The sequence below is a fragment of the Xiphophorus hellerii genome, chromosome 1 (assembly GCF_003331165.1).
Source record: "Xiphophorus hellerii strain 12219 chromosome 1, Xiphophorus_hellerii-4.1, whole genome shotgun sequence".
Lineage (NCBI taxonomy): Eukaryota > Metazoa > Chordata > Actinopteri > Cyprinodontiformes > Poeciliidae > Xiphophorus > Xiphophorus hellerii.
Window position 1 is genome coordinate 7407917 of NC_045672.1, and position 20583 is coordinate 7428499.

Genomic DNA, 20583 nt, shown 5'->3' on the forward strand with positions numbered 1-20583 from the left:
GTTTCCCGGCCAAAACGGGAGATTTGACAGGTATGTTAAAATGACCACTGTCTTACTGTATCGGCTCGTTGATTGGTTACGCGTGTTTGTGTCTTTTGGGTGATTCGGCTTGCCGTAGCAGAGCGCAAACTGCGTCTTCAGACGCACGTTTTGAAACGGAGCAGCCTTTCCCGTTAGAGGACAGTTTGTGGTTTTCAGGAAGCATGTAGAGGTTCTGGCCGTGACCACAGGATGTACCAGCAGGGTAAATGTTTCTGTCTGATATTTAGCTGTTTCTGCCACAGAGGAACTGATACAATGTGACTGCTAGCCGCTAGCCTCAGTCAGCCGGGGCTGCTGCTACTCGAGTGTGTTAACAACGACTATCAACTTAACTGCTGTTAGCTTTTTCTGATTTAAGAAGGAAAACAAACAAACAAACAAACATAAAGCAAGTAAACAACAACAAAAAAGAGTTTTCGTTCAGTAAAGTAAAACATTTATCTACCTTGCTTGTTTACACTGTGCAATAATAAAGCTAAAATGATCTACAGACTTTGCTGATACTTTAATCATAAATTGCTTATAAGAACATTAGTAAGGAAAATAACACCAATACTTAATTTTTAATATCATTGAGTGTCTCTGGATTTAAACCTTTTGACTACCACTACAAACAAATATGGTTATATTGAGTAAATATTGTGTAATTCAGCACTAACATATCATTCATATGGGCCTCCATATGAATGATATGTTATTAAAGTATACTTTATGTTTACTTCATGAAGTATACTTCTAATGTATCTCTGGCTTTCATTAGGGACTTCATGTGCAACACGAGCTGTAAACCTATTCAAAACAAATCCATTTGTTGTAATTTCTTTGTAGAACTAACAGTATAAAGTAAATAAGAGCGTTTTGCTGGAGTCATCAATAGACAGATAGTGTGAAAAACAAAGAGGTGTAAGATGTGTATGTATGCGACTGTAAACAATTACAGCATCGTTGCTCACAGGAATTTTATTCACCAGGCCAAAGGTGCACAGAGTGACTTAAAGGTTCAGTGTGTAACAAATAGTGACATCTAGTGGTCAGATTAGAAATGGAAAATAACCTAAAATAAGCTTCATTCACTTCTTATTGCTGCATCAAGCTGAACCCACTTTTTGCTCCATTTGTGGTTTTGGTGATTTTGAGATTGACCTTTTTGGGTACAAAAGGTTTCCTTCCGCTTTGGGATGTTTCCAGTTTGTACCAACTGGGGAGGCATTTTGTGTCTGTGTTGACAGTGTAGAGTCTGACCTCACAGAGGACTTTGGTGTGCTTTGACATCATTCTAACAAAAGGTCGACGACACAGAGTCTGGACAAGCAATGAATGTATGAATTTAAGCGCACGAGGAGATGGTGTCGGGATCTGACGTGGAAAATAAGCGTGCGATAATTTTGTAAGATGCACATGTTGGAGGATGCCTGCACATGTGGTGCTGGGAGCCCTTTTAAAATGGACGCTGTGCAGAGATCAACAGGGAACTTTTATTGGCTTAGTTTCGTCGACCAGTCTTTTGGTCTTGCTGAAGCTGTACATTTGGATTGCTTAATAAATATGTTTACTTATTTAAAGTTTCAGTATGTAACTTTTATTTAAAAAAAAAACATTTTTTTTGGCATATTTGTTGAAACTGTCACTATGTTTGACAATCAGTCTCCACTGCCTTCTTAGAAACAATCAGAGTCAGTGGGCGGGTCTTAGAGCTGTCAGTCACCACTCTATGTGGCCCTGCTCCTCTCCGCCCCTTGATCAGTGCTACGCTACACCTAACAGAGTCTGTTGTGAATGCTCAGGCTAGTTAGTGTGACCACCAATGATGGCGGATAAACGGTTTTCCTGTAATGGTAAGTTGTTTCTCTGCCATTAGCATATTTAGCAGGGAGTACATGAGGTTGATTAACAACCAATCAGAGCCTCCTCCTGGCTCTGATTGGTTGTTTCTGGTTGGTAGCGGCGCATTACTTCAGATGGCAACAGTAGCTCAAAAAGGAGGTGGAGGAGATCAATCTTTTCACACATTATCTGTCATATAATCACAACGTAGTGATGAGTTTGAACAAATAGGTAAAAAAAAAATATATTTTTAATAAAAGTTATATGCTGTAGTTTCATGTCTGCCTTACAGTCTTTGCTTATACAACTCAAAGAGGCATATTATAGACAGCCCCTAAATACACTTCAACCACTTATATAATTCAAAGTATTGTTTAATATTCTACTTATTTTCCATCTTAAAAAATATATTTTTTATCATTTAAAAAATAAAAGTAGGATGTATTAAAGACCAAACTATTACCAAATTGCACCAACTCGTCAAGCAGTTTCTTCTACTACAACCTAGTTGCTCAGTTTCAAGGTTTTAAAAATTAGAACCTATTTTTTTTCCACATATCAAAAGTCTTTGTTTCTGTGCTCGCCACCAATGTGTAAATGGAGAAATCAGAATTTAAAATCAGCCTAGTTAAAGCTAACCCAAAGTGTTTTTTGTTTTTTTTGCTTTCTCAGCTCAGATGACTGTCTTGTGTCTGTCTCATCGTTTGCTAAGGTATATTTCCCTTTTTTTGAAACTGCTGAAAGTTCAGTCTGTGGTAATGATGATCTTGTTTAAGAAGGAAACTGAAAATCTGTGTTTGCCGTCACCTCACTGAACAGTACAAGCCATATAAAGTCACATTTAGAACCTTTGTCCCTTCAGATGTGGCTGGATCTCTGAATTTGGGCTATTGATTTATCTGTGGGGGCAGGTGGGGTTAAAACGTTGCGTATTGTGATTCTCGTTATGTCAGTCTACTATGCCTGACTGATAACTCTGCAAATCGGGATTGCAAATTTCTTTGCTGAGGCTGAGAGAACGTGATAATTTTTCCTTTTCTTTTTTGCTCAAAAACTCAGCCTTGATCAACTTTGAGATCATTTCTGGTATTTGCACAAAATAGATAACTCGGCACCATTTTTGGCCTTTTTTTTTTGGCTGTGTTTTCCCGCGCCCAACATAAGAGGAGTTGAGGAACAAGACAGAGGCACTTTAGAGGTATAGTGCGTCATTGCGACCTTTACACCAACTCTTTCTTAATAATAACTCGGTATTCAATATATTTAATTTATAGGTGTTGACTTTTGGCTGCGATGACGAAGGACTGCGATGTTTTTGATGGAATAGAAATTACAATTAAACAGTTATATAACTGTATATTACTCTATTGTCTCAACGCCTTCTATTGACGTGTAGTTTCTGTTGACATTATGACAAAAAGTGAAGAAAAAAAAATGAATGCATTTTTTAAAAATCTCGTTATTATGTACGGCATACCGTCCACCGTGATTTCCTTTGGTTCTTTTATCGGGGAAAAGGCAGGCGCCAGATATTTGCTCCCAAGCCGGTTGAACAAGTGCGTTTCAGGGCTAAAGCAGGAACTGCGGCGCAGCTGAGCGGTGAACTTTTTCAGCTTCAGCCTCTCGAGCATTTTCGTAACTTTCAGAAGAGGAAGAGTCTGCTTTAGTCTCGTTTTGATGGTAAGTTGTTTCTTTCCCTTCCTAAAGGAGGTTGTTTCGGTATTTCTTTTTTTTAAATTATCAGTACTTTGAGGCGGAAGTAAGCATCCGGTCAAACAAACATATTTGTTAATTTCAATTTATGACGTCTCGTGCTTATTACTTCCTAATGAAGCATTGCGTCAGTAAAAGTTTTTAGGGAAGCTGTGTACTTTAAGCAGCCTCATCGTCTCTCTTTTTTTAGTTTTAGAGGTTGTTTGTATCCCGAAAGTAGGGATTTGTCTCTGCGGTGCGTTTACTGACCCCGGGAAAGTTCACGGCGACCCCACTCTCTGTTTAAGGTCTGTTTAAATCGGCGTTTTTATATCAACTCATTCAAATAAAAGATTAAACATCTTCAATAGCCAATTTAGCATTTCTGACTTAAATTGATAATAATAATAATAAAGTAAAGGGGACTTATTTTATTGCGTATCAATCACACACTCATTGGCCACTTTATTGGGCACCTGCTTTTTAACGCAAGTAGTGAATCAGACAATCCCATGTCAGCAACTCGGTGGTGAAATAGTCTGCTGAAGTTTAAACGGAGCATCAAAAAGGCAAAGGGAAGCGATTTAGGTGACTTTGAGCGTAGCATTGGTGCCAGATGGGATAGTGTGAGGGTTTCAGAAACTGTTGATCTGCTGGGATTGAATACACAACTATCATTTAGGTTTACAAAGAATTATCAGAAGAGAAGATGGTGGTGTTTATATAGGTTATATTGTGTTGGGGAAGTTATTTGTAAAAAGGGTGGCACTCCTGTGTGCGGCTATGTCTCTGTTGTAAATCTTGCCGTCAGAATGTGACACCAGTTGGAAAAGGTCAAACTTTTAGCCCTCAGGATGTTGCAGAAAAGAAAGAACTGATCCCATAAAAATGCCAGCTGGTGTAAACGGAGAACCATCAGATGCCTTTTAATAAGCAATATTACATTTCAGTACTGGTGCTTTGTGCTGCCTTTGTGCTTTTCCAGTAAGATTCAGGGTTCAGATCATATATCCCAGCTTTCTCAGACAGTCGGTACGCTCCGAGTCGTATGAACTCTGACATGAGTTTGGCGTTGACAGTGAAAAAACTGGTTCACCAGCTGCTGGGACATACTGAGGTTTTGGCCACAACAATCATTGTAGCCGGGGATCCGACCATGGCTGCTCTTCATATTTTTTTTGACAATTATTGCTTTGAACTGTTTCTTGACGACTACACGTTCAGATATGTTCTAATGGGACAACAAATTACAACACTGACTAAGTCAGTCAAACACAAATCATAAAAAGTAACCATGTCATGTCCTTGTGTTTGTTCAGAAGCTGACAGATGTTCAGTGTTAGTTTTCTCATTCTTTGCATGAAGACTACAAAGTTCAGTTTTGGTCCTATCTGGTCTGCTGTATGTTTACTGTGTTTTCCACATTTCTTGTGGCAAAAAATCTAGACAAAATAACAACAGATCATTTCTTACAACCTAGTTGTAAACATAAATGAACTTAATCCAATCTTACGAGTTCAAAACGGTCAAAAGTTAGTTTTAAAAAAAATGTTTCCCGTCGTCAATGGATATTTGACAAACAAAGAAATCTCTTAACCATACCCCTTGATCTGTACTTAATCTCTTAATGTAATGGGAGGGTCCAAAAGTTACCAAAGTACTCACATCATTTCCAAATGCAGTAATTCATTACAGGTTTAGCTTCCAAAACTAGCTTAGGTATTTTCTAAAGTTAGACTATACTAACTCTAACTTTAAAGACAAAACTAGATTGGTAGAGTTTATGATTTATGAGAATTCAACATAAATAGCCACAACTCTACTAGGTTTCTCAGTAAAAATACCTATCTTCTTGCTACACACAGTTTATAAATAATAATAAAGGTTAGGATATAATTTTGTTCCCTAAACCTACTTCATAGTGTATGTTCATTTCTGTTCTGTAACAAACCTCCCAGGCTTACACACCCATGTTCTATATTGGATAATTAGGGGATTTCTTCTTGACTTTGTGAGAAGATTCCAGATTAACACAAGCGACTCTATTTAGACAAAGATGACAGCTGTAAAGCAGGATTGTTGCCATTTGGTATAGGACGCCTCATCTCTCATATTCACTTCTATAGGACAAAGGAAATGGGACAAAAATGGAAAAGAAATCAGATCTATAGAAGCAGAATAAATAAATAAAAGTTAGAGAAGTTATACAGAAAAATCCTATCAAGTACCTTCTGCTATCAAATTATTGATTGGTTAATTAAGTCCAGCAGGAAGGGCTGAGCTTCACTTGTTGATCTTCAAAGTACTTTTTGAGCTGCAGATGCATCGTTTGCTACAAATAGTCAAGTGTACACTAAAGCTATTTTGATATTGCATTCTATGCAATAAAATGTTTGCTTTCTTATTTAAAAAAAGCAATTTAATTATTTGTTTGCATCTTTTAAAGTATTTCTAATGTTGCATGTCAAATCTGCAGAATGTGCCAATTTTTTTAAAATCCAAATAATAAATTAATCATCTGATGGATTAATCAGTAATAAAATACTCAAACCTGTTTTGTTATACTGCTAACTTGTACGTGCTATGATGGAAGTCTCATCATGTCCTGTCCCACAGGTAGAGTTGTGGATCCGCAGAGCGGACTCCCTTCATCCTATCCACCAGACTCACACATGGTAAGATAAACTTCTTCATTTCTGCTAAACTAACCTTGACAGATTAGATTTTTAAAATATTTTCTTTTGCACTTATTTTTATTATAACCAGCTGAACCAGCCACTGCCAGGTTGTTCCGATTTGTATCATTTTTATTTTTGATCTTGCAACTTAAAAAGTACAGCTAAAAGCGAATCGCCACTGTTAGTTGACATCGCTGCAGATCTGGATTTAATTCTGGCCTTCGTAAAATATGTCTCTCTGTCTTGTCTTGTGATGTTGTTTTGGATCATTTTAACAAGAAGTGTAATCATTAACGCCTGTGAATGAACTTGATCATGTGCTCGTGAATCGACTCTGACTCTTCTCCCTCAGGACTTGCAGGGGTATAAGTGGGTGCGCTGGCGGGTGTGGTTGTGTCGTCTGGTGGCCCTGCTGACCTTGGGTCTCCTTCTGATTGTCTTTCACTGGCGGCCCCGGCTCGCCGTCCTCGCACGCTGCCGATCCTGCCCTCTGGCTTTGGCAGATGTTCTGCTGCTAAGAGTGAGGAAATGAATGCAATGTGTGCAATTTAAGCCAATGCTATAGCTGTTGTGTAGAGATTCAAATGTATTCATTCTGGTTGAATTTTTTCCATTTTCCAACCACAGACTTGTGTTGTGGTTGAAAGCATCCCCTTGTGTTTTCTTGTATTCTCTTTATCCTTCTCTCCCTCCTCTATTCTTATCTCCCTTTGTCCCTTTTAACCTTTTGCCCCACCTCTCTTTTTCTCCTTCTTTTGACATATGCACAAACGCACACAAATGTCACATAAAATATCAATAAGATTCACTGGAGTTTGTGGTTGTAAAAATGAGAAATAAACCCGAGAAAAATCAAGAAGTATGAATACTTTTGTACAATTTGTACTCTGACGTCACACCTATTCGAGTTTCCTGATGCTGTTGGTTAATCTGATCATTTTCATACTAAATGAAGAAGTTATGTCTGCCAGATTTGCTCAAAAAACCCCAAAATGCTGATTTATTTATGTGCTATTTTCCGTCAGGACAGTTTTGGCCAGCAGCATGTTGTGGAGGTGCTCACGGAGGAGATGGAGGCGGGCAGGTAAGCTTCTGTGTGCTTCTCCATCTTTCCACTTTCTGCTGAAAGGACAGTAAGGAAACATGCAGAACTCTGCTGATTCAGTTGTTCCCTCCAGTTTGGATCTGCTGGGGCAGCTCGACGAGGACTGGAGAGACACGGTTCAGCTTCACAGAGAGGAGGTGATCTTTGTTGTTGTTATTCTATTTTATTTTTTTATGAAACGATGTCCAGATTAAGATTACGCCCAGGTCTTACAGTGGCTTTTGCTGCGTTTCAGAAAACGCTGCTGCGCTACTACTTGTATGAAGGGCTTCGTTACGTCTGGTTGGACAGGAAGGGAGCTTTCTGTCGTGTTAGGTATTGAAAATTAAAACTGCTCAATCATATGAAGAGTTTTCTGAACACTATTGTAAGTGTTATATACACAAAAGTACCATATATTCTCACTGCATCTCAACAGCATGCTTGATGGTTTTACTGTATTTAAGTAAACCAGAAGGGCGTGCCGTGGTGGCGTAGGGGTTAGCACGGCCCACATTTGGAGGCCTCAAGTCCTCGACGCGGCTGTCGCGGGTTCGATTCCCGGACCCGGCGACGTTTACCGCATGTCTTCCCCCCTCTCCTTCCCCCTTTCCTGTCAGCCTACTTCATGAAAAGGGACTCTAGAGCCCACAAAAAGACCCCCTGGAGGGGTTAAAAATAAAAATAAAAAAAAAAAAAAAAAAAAATTACATTAAGTAAACCAGAAAAGAGACAAAACCTAAACACGTGCATTTCTACTTTAGGAAGAATATTTTGAACAGGATGTTTTCTCCTTTGTAAAACATTTTGTCTCCTGTCTTCAGTGTCCTCAATGAGGACTGGACTTGCAAAGGCTTGTATGGCTTCCAAAACGGGTTGAGTCCTCAAGAGCAGAGCTGGAGGTAGAACGAGATGCTCATTTGGAGATGTTTTAAACACGGAAGGAATTTCTGATTGATTTTATTTGTGTGTTTTCTTTCAGGAGAAGCATGTTTGGGGCCAACCTTATTGATGTGCCTGTAAAGTCTTATGTGAGGCTACTGTTTGAGGAAGTGAGTTGGGAGAATGAAATCACAATCAATTTTACACACATGAGCATAATTTCTAAATGGGGAAAAAAATACTACAAACTTTAGTAATGTATTTACAGCCAGCAACTTTAGTAATTTAAGTCTTGAATCCATGAATCTAAAAGTAAGGCCTTAAAATGTCTTAAATCCATTTTTTAAAAAATGAAGTTGACCTCAAATTATTAATCAAAGGTCTTATATTTTGTTGGGACTATGTAGGTTTTTTCTTATGGAACTGACTGATCGCAGATTACCAATCCTTAAAAAGCCTGACCTGCCGATTTTGATTTTGGCCAACATCAATTTTTTTTTTGTCTGAAATATTGCTAAATATAGCAAGAAAGTATCTAACAGCAACTTTCTTTGCTGTGTGTACGTTTAAGTGCAAACATATAGACATGACCTGGCGGGCTGGTCTGTCAGTCAAACCTCTCACTGCAGAGCAGAAGAGGACAGTGGGTGATTTTTAAACCTTTACTGAGGTAGATAAGATTGGGGGATAAGATCGGCTTCACATGTAAGTATCGGCCGATTATCAGTCCCCCAAATTTAAGGAAAATGGCTGGCCGATAAATATATCCTATAGAATATATGGGTATGGGATATAATGTAAACACCACTGTCAGAGATGCAATAAGTTTATTGCACTCGTGCAAATGATCTAATCGTCTGACTGTTGATTGCAGCAATCCACATTGTTAGCAGAAATAAAGGGCCCCAAAACCAAATTTCGCTAAGGGCCCCATGGAGGCTTGGGCCGGCCCTGACGATGCTACGTAACAATCTTGAGCTACTTTCAGTAAATACAATCTGGTATTTAACAAAAATAGATACCAATGCTTGAAAGCAAAGCTGCAGCAGGTGGTGTTCTCACTTCCTCTTGTTGGGATTAAACTTTGTATTGCTTTATAGTTAGTTGGTACATCAGTAAAAATCAATCATTGGCCAGTATTAACTTCTTATAGTATAATATTAAGTACAAATACAATGGTCTGGCAACACTTGCACAATAGTATTGAATGAAATTGTATATTATGACCATCAGTGTGTGTATATAAACATTAAAATGACTTTAAACGATAAGGATGACAGAACAGAGAAACAAACTGTATTGACTCTGCAGCTGGAAGTCCAGTCCATGTAAAGCTAAAACACCAAAAATGGTTTTCTCTGCACTGAAGAAAATTGTTTTTCAGATAAACTTAACTTTTTAGTCAATATTTCAAAATCTAATTTCTTTTCTCTGTTTTTGATCCTGCAGGTCCTCAACCCTTTTTACATATTTCAGGTGTTCAGCATCACCCTGTGGAGCATTGATGAGTATTATTACTATGCCTTATGCATATTTATTATCTCAGTCATCTCCATCAGTATCTCACTGTATGAAATTCGAAAGGTGAGCCTTCAGTGGGAAACATTCATTCAATTTGATGTTTTAATCTGATTTCTAAATACAACTTTCATTTTTTTTTTTCTTGCTCCACAGCAAAGTATAACTCTTCGCAACATGGCTCGGTTCATTACAAATGTCACAATACGCAGAGACTCGGGAGGCAAGTCCTGTGTTTTCCCATATGACTTACTTCCTTTACTAAGAAAATGGATGCATGATTTTTTTGTGGAATACAGCAAAGCTGTGCCTGCTTATAATGTGACTCATAAACTAAAATATATCATTTTATGAATCAAAAGCTTTGTGAAAAGTTTTATGGATTCATGTTTGGGTCTCAAATAAAAAATTCTCACAAAGAATAAGAAGCAAAAAAGAAGCAAATGGAGGCCAATGAAAGGGAGCATTAATCCCTAGGATTTACGCATAGTTAGCATAAACTTATGCTAACTATGCATAGATAGTTAGATTTGCAGACCCTATTATAGGTCTGCAAATTTAAGCAAAACTGGCTTCACAAGGTTTACCGGAGGGTCAAGATCAACTTTTTTTTATTACTGTCACTGCACTTTTAGGTTTTCTGATGAGCAACATTGTTTCCACACAATAAAACCTTATAATAATAGCATAAAAGGGCCACAATTGTCCCTTAGATGCTTGTTTCCCCTCATGGCTTAATTAATAACATCGACACTGTGGTTTTCTGTTCTCTCAGAGGAAGACTGTGTGAGCTCTGAGGAGCTGGTCCCTGGCGACTGTCTGATCATCCCTCAGGAAGGCCTGGTGCTGCCCTGTGACGCCGCCCTGCTGGCCGGGGAGTGTCTGGTCAACGAGAGCATGCTCACAGGTAACCAGAGTCACGAAAACCTACTAGGTGTATTGTTTTTACTTTAATAAAGGTGTCTGATAGATGATGACTTTGGTATGTAAGGGTACCTTATTGAGTTACTGTCTCCAAGTGTACTTGGTATACGAGTTTCTATGGGTTGCTAGGTTACCTTTGTCTTTTTAGTTTTTTCCTGTGCTTAAATTGTCTGTAAAACATTGTTGTTTTCAGGGGAAAGTGTTCCAGTGCTGAAAACCCCCCTCCCAGCTGCAGACAGGACCTACAGCTCAGAGACTGAGCGCAGACACACTGTTTTCTGCGGCACCCACATCATTCAGGCTAAAGGGGGACGGCCAGGAGGAAGCGGCGCTGTTGCTGTGGTCACAAGCACCGGTTGGTAGGGGGGCCTGTAGATAGAAAATTAAAGGGATAGTTCAGAAATTTTGAAGTGAGGTTCTATTAAGAACCTCACAAGGTTCCAGCTTGATTTCTTGACAACTTTAGTTTCTTATGGATCCAGAGCAGTTGGCTCTTGAGCCTGAAGCTAATAGCTAGCGTTAAAAAGACCAAGACCAAACCAGACTTCCAGTAGGTTTCACTTTGGTTGAAGTGAACTCTGGTGCGGTTCAAATGCATATGTGGATGCAGGTGGACCAGAGACTGCTCCAGAAACAGGAAGTGGACCAAAGTAGGCCATTCTGGGTAAATGCAACCAACACAAACGTTCGAGTCTACCGCTAGCAGGAGAAATGGCTTGTGGTCTTTGGCCAAAGACAAAAGAGAAATCCTATAATCCTAACATCTGGCGCCACTCCATTTTTATTTACCGTACATTTTTGCAGAGAACGAAGTTCTGCTCATTTTCGTCTTCAGAGGTTTTGTGTATTTTCCTTCAGTGGAAACGGCTACGGGAACCCCATCACCTGTTGCTTAAAGGCAAAAAACCAGGTTGTTCAAAGGATTTGGTTCTTTTGACAGTGCGGTGTGAAAGCGAACCACAGCAGCTGAAAATATAACAAATATATTGGAACCTAGTCTACTGAGCTGTCTGATTGGTGACTGCTCCAAGCAATGCTGCTCTGATATTATAGGATTAAAATCTTTTAACTGAACCCCAGTTACAGAAATCCTGAATTATCTGTTCAAGAGGATGCAGAGGTAGAAGTTGTGCTGTCAACATGCATCATTTTATTAAAAATGCATATATGCATCACTTATTGTTCCGCACCAAAGTTACAGATGTTGCATTAACCTAAAAAAAAAAAGCAACTTTTTTTTGTCATTGCTTTCCAAATCAGACCAGTTCTGCTCTTTGTGTTTCTGCTGCAGGGTTTTTCACAGCCAAGGGTAACCTGGTCAGCTCCATTTTATACCCTCAGCCTATCAACTTCCGCTTCTACCAAGATGCCATGAAGTTCCTGCTCATTCTCGCTGTGATTGGTAAGCCATAGCTGGGACTTCACTAACTCACTAACTCTGTTTCCATTTTTCTAATCTTTCCCTACGTTTTCTTCAGCTTTCATCGGTACTATTTACATTTTTGTGATCCTCTTCAGAACCAATGTAAGTGCTCCGTGTGTTTTCTGGCCTGGCGGTGAATGTGTGGAGGCCTAACACTGCTGGGTGTGTGTCCAGATCACCTGGCTGCAGTTAATCATCAGAAGCCTGGATGTTGTGACCATCGCGGTGCCTCCCGCCCTGCCTGCCGCCATCACCACCGGAACTATTTACGCCCAGAGCAGGCTCAAGAAGCGGGGCATCTTCTGCATCAGCCCTCCACGAATCAACATCTGCGGCAAGGTGTCTGTGTTCTGCTTCGATAAAGTGAGGCTGGAAGCTAATACCTGGTCGCTTATGGGGAGTAAACTATTGCCAATGGCTTACTTGGAGTAAATCTGTTTTCCGCAGACTGGAACGCTGACAGAGGAGGGTCTGGATGTGTGGGGGGTGTTGGAAAGTGGACCTGCTGGCTTCTCAGAACTGGTCCCTGACCCCACACTACTGCCACCAGGGGACATGAGGGCTGCACTGGCCTGCTGTCACACGGTTACTCTACTGCAGGGTGAGCCCCTTGGAGATCCCTTGGAGCTCAAAATGGTGGAGTCTACTGGCTGGGTATGATACTGTACACCTTATGATCTTTATTCAGGGTTGAAATCATTGGTAATGCTTGAATTTCAATGAGGTGTTTTCAAGGTTTGGAATGCTTTACATTCTAAAATCATAGTACAGTAACTAATTATGAAACAAGCAATACACTTTTTATTTTGTGAAATGCCATCATCAAGAAAATACATATCAGATATGTTGATCAGTGCTTCATTTACCTAAAATCAAAGTTATCTCTGAACAGGTGGGGGTCTTGGCTTTGATTTTAAGAAACCCAGTGTTTCAGCAGTATTGCAGTTTTCTGGAAGTTTGTTCCAGATTTGTGGTGCCTAGAAGCTGAAGTGCTTGATTTCTGTATCAATTCATTGAAAGTGCTTGATATACAAACTGCACAGTTTTGCAATAAAGTGCAATCTAATGTTTGATTAAAAGCCTAAATTTGAAAAAAATAAAATAAATGCATCAGTGTGAAAGCCAGTATTTTTGTTTTCCTTACTCCTCAGACTCTCCAAGAGCCAGAGGGAGACGGAGACGCTGCTCACTCTACATTTGGAGGTCACAAAGTTTTGGCTGTGATGAGACCTCCAACTCAAAGGCCTCAAGCTCAGGGAACAGTAAGTGTCTCCGTAATGTTGTCAAAATAACCAATTTTATTCTTAAACCATGCAATCAATGTTCACGTTTATTTGTATCTCGTTTGTGCAAGAGAGACTTTCTCATTCAACTGCAGCTACATGTTAATGATTTATACAAACCACACAGATGTGGCTCAGAGTCACATCACTGTTTGCTCTCATAACAAGTCATGTGTGAAATTTATTGAACCTGCTTCTCAACTCTAAAATAAACTAGCTAGTGTTTATTTCTGACAACACACCCAGTCCGGTAACAGCAGGATCTCTGTGGCGTTCAGGAACTGTGGTAATTATCGTCTGGCTTCGTCGCCTCAAGGATCGGCATCAATAAAAGCTAAAAGCAGGAAGCATAATGTCAACATGGGTTACATAATTATAGAAACATCTAATAAAAAAATTTGTGGGGAGGAATGACAATATTTATTTCCTATCCTATTTTTTTTTCTCTGTTATGTTGAAAAGTCTTAAATCTGTTTCAGTTATATTGTCTTCCCCTTCTTGTTCTATGAAGAGTGAAGAGTACCAAATTTAATTCTTTAAATGTCATACAGTAAGAATTGATTAAATATAGAATTAATTACATCTGTCTCAGTTAAATGATTTCATTTTGAAAACTAGATATAGTTATTTCATGACTTAATAAGTTATTTCATGTGCCTGTACTGAAGCACATCATGAATCATTCTAAGCTATCAATTTTATTCTTCAAACTCAGTGGGTGAGGGTAGAGGACTCCCTGACGTCTGTATCAGGACACCCTGATGACTTCCTCCAAGTTAGCTAGGACTCTGAGGTTAATATCTTTGCTGGAAATGTGGAAGTAACTTCAATAAATTGTTGTCATTTATTTACTACAAGCTGTTAGCAACCAACAAGCTTTATAGTTTGGTCTGAAATATCTCTAACACGTTCAGAAGAGAGCTCAGTGTGGTTCTACGTGGAGGAAGCCACACTGTATTGCCAAAAGTATTTGCCCACCTACCTTGACTCACATATGAGTTTAAGTGACGTCTCATTCCTAGTCCATAGGGTTCAGTATGACGTTGTTCCTCCCTTTGCAGCTGGAACAGCTTCAACTCTTCTGTGAAGGCTGTCCACAAGGTTTAGGAGTGTTTATGGGGATTTTTTTACCATTCTTCCAGAAGGACATTTGTTGAGGTCACATACTGATGTTGGACGAGAAGCCTGGCTCTCAGTCTCCTCTCTAATTCATCCTAAAGGTGTTCTCTAGGCTTGAGGTCAGGACTCTGTCCACACCAGACGCTGCCATCCATGTCTTTATGGACCTTGCTTTCTGCACTGGTGCACGGCCATGTTGGAAGAGGAAGGAGTTAGCTCCAAACTGTTCCCACAAAGTTTGGAGTATGGAATTGTCCAAAATGTCTCGGTGTCCTGAAGCATCACTGGAAGAAGCTCCAGTGAAAGTTCCTTTCCCACACCATAACCCCCCCTCCACCAAACTTTACACTTGGCACAAAGCAGTCAGACAAGAACCGTTCTTGTTTTCTCCTATTTCCACTGACATCTAGGCATCCATTAGGAATCGTCATGTTCTAGTTTTGTTTATTGGCTTTGGCTTTGTACACTACAATGGAGATATTTTTTAGGTTTCATTGGAGGTTGGAATAATGTTTATATGGTGTAATCAAGTAATTTATTTGATTAATGTGAACTGTTTTAAGCCTCCTTTTCACTGTAGGAGCATACAAAGTGAACACTAACTGCAAATAAAAGCAAGAAGGTTCATCATGAAATCATTTTAATAATGTTTTAAGGGGGATTTTTAAGTAGCCATGCGTTATTTTCTCGTTTCCTGTTCTGCCATCAGTACTCCAGTGAGGCGGTTGCCATCGTCAAGAGGTTTCCCTTCTGCTCGGCCTTGCAGAGGATGAGTGTGGTGACGGTGGCCCATGGGGGACGTTCTGCTCTGGCTTTCCTCAAAGGTTCCCCAGAGATGGTGGCTAGCCTCTGTCGCCCTGATACAGGTTCGGCCTTCCAGTCGACACGCATCGGTCAGCTTCTGCCGCTTTTCTAATGAACTGAAGACGAAAACGGGATGATTTTGTCTTTTCCAGTTCCAGTTCAGTTCTCTGGCACGCTGCGTAACGTCTCCAGTGAAGGCCTCAGGGTTCTGGCACTCGCCTGTAAACCAGTAGATGTCGACTCTGACTTATTGAACATTGAACGGTGAGAAGAGCAAAATCTATTTTTCAGATTCAGTTAAGTTGCTCTATATCTGAAGGCAGCTTTGTGTTGGTCTGCAGGGAGGCAGTGGAGACAGAAATGCAGTTCCTGGGCTTGTTGATGATGAAGAACCTGGTGAAGCCAGAGAGTGCAGAGGTCATCGACACCCTGACACTCGCTCACGTTCGCAGTGTTATGATCACTGGTGAGATTGTGTTCACAGCCTTCCTACTCCTTAGAGTTCCTTGTTTTTAACTGAGAATGTGTTTCATTGCTCTTAAGTACTGCCATACAAAAGTATTCATACCCCTTTAAATTTTCCAGATTTTGGGCTGGTACAACCAAAAATGTCAATGTATTTGAGATTTTATGTGAGAGACGAACACAAAGCAACGATAGCACTGTAAAAACACAAAGTCATGCCAAGTATTCTTGGTCAGTCTAGTGCAAATATCTTAGTTCTCTTGAAATAAGTCAAAAACTAACATAGAAGTAACTCCCTCTCTGCCCATGCCTATATTATGTCACAGTTTGTATTTGTATCACCAAAAAATCAAATCTGAAAAAGCGGTATGAATGATGCAACGCTGCATTTTAGAATTGGATTATTTTATCCTGGCGTTTCTGTTCTTTATCACACAGGGGACAATATTCTAACAGCAGTGAATGTGGCAAAGAACTGCAGGATGGTGAGACCTGACGAGAAGGTGATTTTTGTCATCGCAACCCCCCACTCTGCTGAATCGGTGCCCAGTTTGAGGTTCAGCGTAGAAGATGGTGGGACTGCTGCTGCTGCTGCCCAAAACCCCACAAACCACATTAATCAGGCAAGTCTTTAACATTCAGCAATTCGGTGATACCATATTTCATGTGTAAGGCTCTGATTTTTAATCAATCCTCGAGTCAGAACCTCATGCATGATCGTTGGTACACACAATAACACGAAATTATGCAAACTGCCTTTTCACCATTAACCCTCCAGGGTCTGTACCAGGCTGGTGTCGACTATCATTTCTCCATAAACGGGAAGTCCTTCGCCGCCCTCTGCGACCACTTCCCTGAATATCTTCCGAAGGTAATCTAAACTTTATAATGCGTGCAGAAAGCGCTCCCAACAATAGAACTCCTTAATCCAGGGAGGACATTGACCGCACGCTTTTGCAGGTGTTGATGAAAGCAACTGTATTTGCGCGCATGGCTCCCGACCAGAAAACCCAGCTGGTGAAGGAGCTGCAGAAACTGAAGTAAGTCCAGGTTTTCGTTTGAACACGTACAATAAAATACGAGTAATAAAAGGGAAAAATCCGATTAAAATGGAAAAATGTTTTTGTGTAATTGTTGCACTGCTGCAATATATCAATTGGTATAGATTTATGTTGAGACTGAAAATATTTTTTTTTGTGTCGCTCAGATGAAGCTCAGCTGAAGCTGGTTTAAACTTAGACAGAGACGTAGTGACAGTGTATCATCATGTATGTTTCATAATGAATTTTCCGGCAGCTATCGAGTGGGCATGTGCGGGGACGGGGCCAATGACTGCGGGGCCCTGAGAGCTGCCGACGTCGGGGTTTCCCTGTCCGAGGCCGAGGCGTCGGTCGCATCGCCGTTCACCTCAAAGACGGAAAACATCAGCTGTGTCCCACTGCTGATCAGGTGAGGATCAGGGCGGATCTAAAGGAAGGAGTCAGATGAGAAACGGAGGATGAGCTCTTTAAGATTGAACTAACCCTTCGTGTGTGGCGGCAGTAGAAGATGAATCATTTTCATGTTATTTATTTTTGCAGAGAGGGCAGATGTTCTCTTGTTACGTCCTTCAGTCTCTTCAGGTACATGGCGCTTTACAGCCTCATCCAGTTCTGCTCTGTCCTCATCCTGAACACAGTGAGTTGCAACGAAGAAACTCCACTTTTTCAGCATGAAATCTGTTACTTCTTGTAATTTCAGTGAAAACTTTGATCCAGGTCTCATATTTTTCTTGGCGTAACAGAATTTTCTTTACTATTGTCTTTCATAGTTTAATGAATAAAATAATTTTTTTTATGCACATGTTCTCTAATGTTGTCCCTGTTTGTGGCTCTGTGTGTATTTGCATAACGTTCATTTCCTGAAATCACAAGATTTCATCTTCATATTTCTACAAATTTCAAAAGCATTGCTTACTTTAAAATGTTCATTCTACTCGATACAGTTTATTTGTTTAGCATCATTCATATACTAGTAAAACATTCAATTAAACAAAAGCAGAAAATATTTGATGAATGACGGAAAAATACGGTTGGCCTCACACAAGGCCAACCGTATTTTTCCGTCATTCATCAAATATTTTTAATATTTGACTCGGCAGCATGTTCAGAGGTTGTAGTCCTCATCATAGATGTTCTGGGTTCAATTCCTGGTCTCGGGGCATTTCCTCCCTTTCTCTTTTCCCCCTTTTTTCCTGTCTATTTACTGCTGAATGAAGGTCACTAGAGCCTAATAAATAAAAAATAAAAAAACAGGGTAAATATAAGATTAGATATAGCTCGAGAATCAAGACCTGGGCAATCCTAGATGTGATCAGTCTCAGATTTTCAAATGACATTATGTTACAATTCAACAAATGCGTCGCCTTTTGCCTGCAGGTGAAGACAACCATGGCTGACCTGCAGTTCCTGTTCTGTGATTTGTTCCTGGTGACCCTGCTGGCCATCGTGATGGGGAGGGGAGGTCCCAGTGAGGAGCTGCATCCCTGCAGACCCCCAGCCAGCCTGCTGGCCCTGCCCGTGTTTGGCAGCCTCTTCATTCACACCTGCACCGTCGTTCTGGGCCAGCTAGCTGCATTCTTCATCACCACCACGCAAGAATGGTTAGCCATTGTTACCAATTAAAATATGTTTCGTTTTTTCATTGAGGACAATATTTACACATTTCCAAGAAGTCAACATTTGATTCAGTTTGTTTTATAAATATTGTGTTGTTGTTTTTTTTAGGTATATTCCGCTAAATTCAACAGTATTTGGAGCAGAAAACCTGCCCAACATGGAGAACACGTCCGTGTTTGCCTTATCGGCTTACCAGTACATCATCATGGCAGTGATAGTCACCAAGAGCTTTCCTCATAAGAAACCCCTCTATCATAATGGTGAGTCAGCAAAGAAGTTCAGGAATGAGGAAGTTAATGGTTTAGGCTTCTTTAACCTTGCTGTTCTTTCTCACCGCTCTTCCTTCCAGTGATCTTCCTCTGCCTGCTGCTGATCCACTTTGCCGTGGTGACCTTTCTGGTGTTGTATCCGGGTCCTTTCTTCAGGAGAATATTCGAACTATACGACTTCAACGACATGAACTTTAAGATGCTGCTCGTTGCCATGGCAGCTCTCAACTTCTTGGTGTGTTTTGTGGTAGAGGTAAGTCAATACTCTACACTGCAAAAACACACCAAGTACGTTTTGGTCTAGTAAGACAAAGCTAACATTGAGATGTCCCAGTTTCTTGACAGCATATTTGCATCTTTTGATTTTATTGCGGAAAGCCATCAGTCTGCAGAAATATTTTTTGAAAACTCTCAGCATTACGTGAACACCATATTACAGGGACGTCCGTCAGTAACCTTGGACATACGGGTGTCTTGGTGAAACAATTGATATTCATCCAAAATTGGATGAAAAAGCAAAACAGAAACTAATCAGAAAGGCTTTTAAGAAGCTGAATGGAAAAACTGAAGAAAGTTCTGGTCATGTTTTACATAGAAGCCTGTAGGTTTTAGGTTTTTTCTCGAGGACTTTGAAAGTTTTATTTTTTATTCTGGACTTTTTCCCAGCCTTTGCATAAGATTATAACATGTCATCCATTGTTCATGCTTGGCAAAACCCACGAGAAAACAAAAAACAAAACCTGGCTGTCCCAAGACCATAAAAAAAAATCCTAAAAACCTCAACGCTTTAATTACAGATGAATGTTTTTTTTCTTCTCCTCTGATAGCTGCTGATAGATGTGGGCGTTTTGAACTGCCTCCGGTTGCTGCGAGGGAGGCGTCCATCCAAGAAGCAGTACAAACGTCTGAAGGCTCTGCTGTCTGACTCGGCATCATGGCCGCCACTTGATGAAACCCTGTCCCCCACAAACAGCACAGTCATCTCCTTCAGCTAGCGCTCACCTGGCCAAACTCTGGACTCACCTGAGCTTTAACCACGTTGGATTTTCTAAACGGCATCCCCTCCCTGGACAACAACGCAATGTTTACCTGAAAAAAATAAAAGCTATTTTTATGTATAGCTTTGTCTGCGTGTTTGAAGTTTAAGAAGGCTAATGATCTAGCATCTTTATGAAACAAAGTTTTTTTTTTTCTTATTTCAGTACATTTTCAGTTTCAGCCCTTTAGCTTTTGTCAACTAAAATTTCTTGAACAATTGTACAAGTTTTTCTTAAACCAAATTAGTAAAATCAACAACCAGGAAGTCAAGAGACACAAGACAAATATGCTTTAAGAAGTCCTTTCAGCAATCAATGTCTATAAAGACTGGTAGACATCCTGCTGATCAGAGACAACTGTTGCATAACTGCATGCAGTGGTCCAAGAAATGCAACCCACTACAAAAATGTCATCAACCACACTTGCACTATTACCCTGAAAAATCTGTCTTGTTATGGCTTGCTCAATATTTAGGAGGAATATAAACCAAGCAATCATTCTGTAAAACTGATTTGGAGACATTAATAAATCTGACATTCTATTATTGTGGCATTTAGCAAATCGTAGGAGTGCACCGACTGCAGTTTTCTGGCCGATTATTGATCTTTAATTACAGATTAAAGATCGAATTACCAATTACAGATCGGAATCGGCCTGACCTGCTGATTCCAATTTTGGCCGGTAAAATTTTTTTTTTGTGTGTCTGAAATGCTGCTAAATATAGCCAAAAAGTTGCTGAGTGGGCAACAGTGGGGTGACTGTTAACTGCAAACATGCAGACAGGACTTGGTGGGCTTCACATGCAAGTATTGGCCAATCACCAATCCCCAAAATTAAGGGACTGGCCTTAATCGACTAGCTGATAAGTTGGTGCACCACTA

The 20583-nt window shown here is 40.1% G+C and overlaps 1 protein-coding gene across 3 annotated transcripts; it reads left to right on the top strand.

Annotated features, from left to right (window-relative positions):
* The first annotated feature begins 108 nt into the window (after positions 1–108).
* Positions 109–19784, top strand: atp13a2 (ATPase cation transporting 13A2). Of its 3 annotated transcripts, none has more exons than XM_032570153.1 (29): positions 109–244; positions 6175–6233; positions 6589–6756; positions 7262–7320; positions 7415–7478; positions 7577–7656; positions 8145–8222; positions 8303–8372; positions 9652–9786; positions 9877–9943; positions 10496–10627; positions 10838–10999; positions 11936–12046; positions 12123–12169; positions 12242–12430; positions 12515–12721; positions 13219–13329; positions 15179–15335; positions 15426–15537; positions 15615–15739; positions 16177–16361; positions 16517–16609; positions 16699–16778; positions 17035–17187; positions 17319–17415; positions 18156–18379; positions 18504–18655; positions 18745–18917; positions 19492–19784. In XM_032570153.1, exons 1-29 carry the CDS (start codon positions 232–234, stop codon positions 19657–19659), a joined length of 3471 nt encoding a protein of 1156 aa, XP_032426044.1. In that variant the 5' UTR covers positions 109–231; the 3' UTR covers positions 19660–19784. The 3 variants fall into 3 exon arrangements, with proteins under 3 accessions (XP_032426044.1, XP_032426053.1, XP_032426061.1); XM_032570162.1 differs by lacking the exon at positions 109–244 and adding an exon at positions 3423–3546; XM_032570170.1 differs by lacking the exons at positions 109–244; positions 6175–6233 and having other exon boundaries at positions 6643–6756; positions 7267–7320.
* Positions 19785–20583: the final 799 nt, after the last annotated feature.

Coding starts and splice junctions, on each gene's coding strand:
- atp13a2 (XM_032570153.1), top strand. Junction 12,170..12,241: donor TGATCCTCTTCAGAACCAAT/GTAAGTGCTCCG, acceptor GTGTGTGTCCAG/ATCACCTGGCTGCAGTTAAT. Junction 15,740..16,176: donor TCGCAGTGTTATGATCACTG/GTGAGATTGTGT, acceptor TTTATCACACAG/GGGACAATATTCTAACAGCA.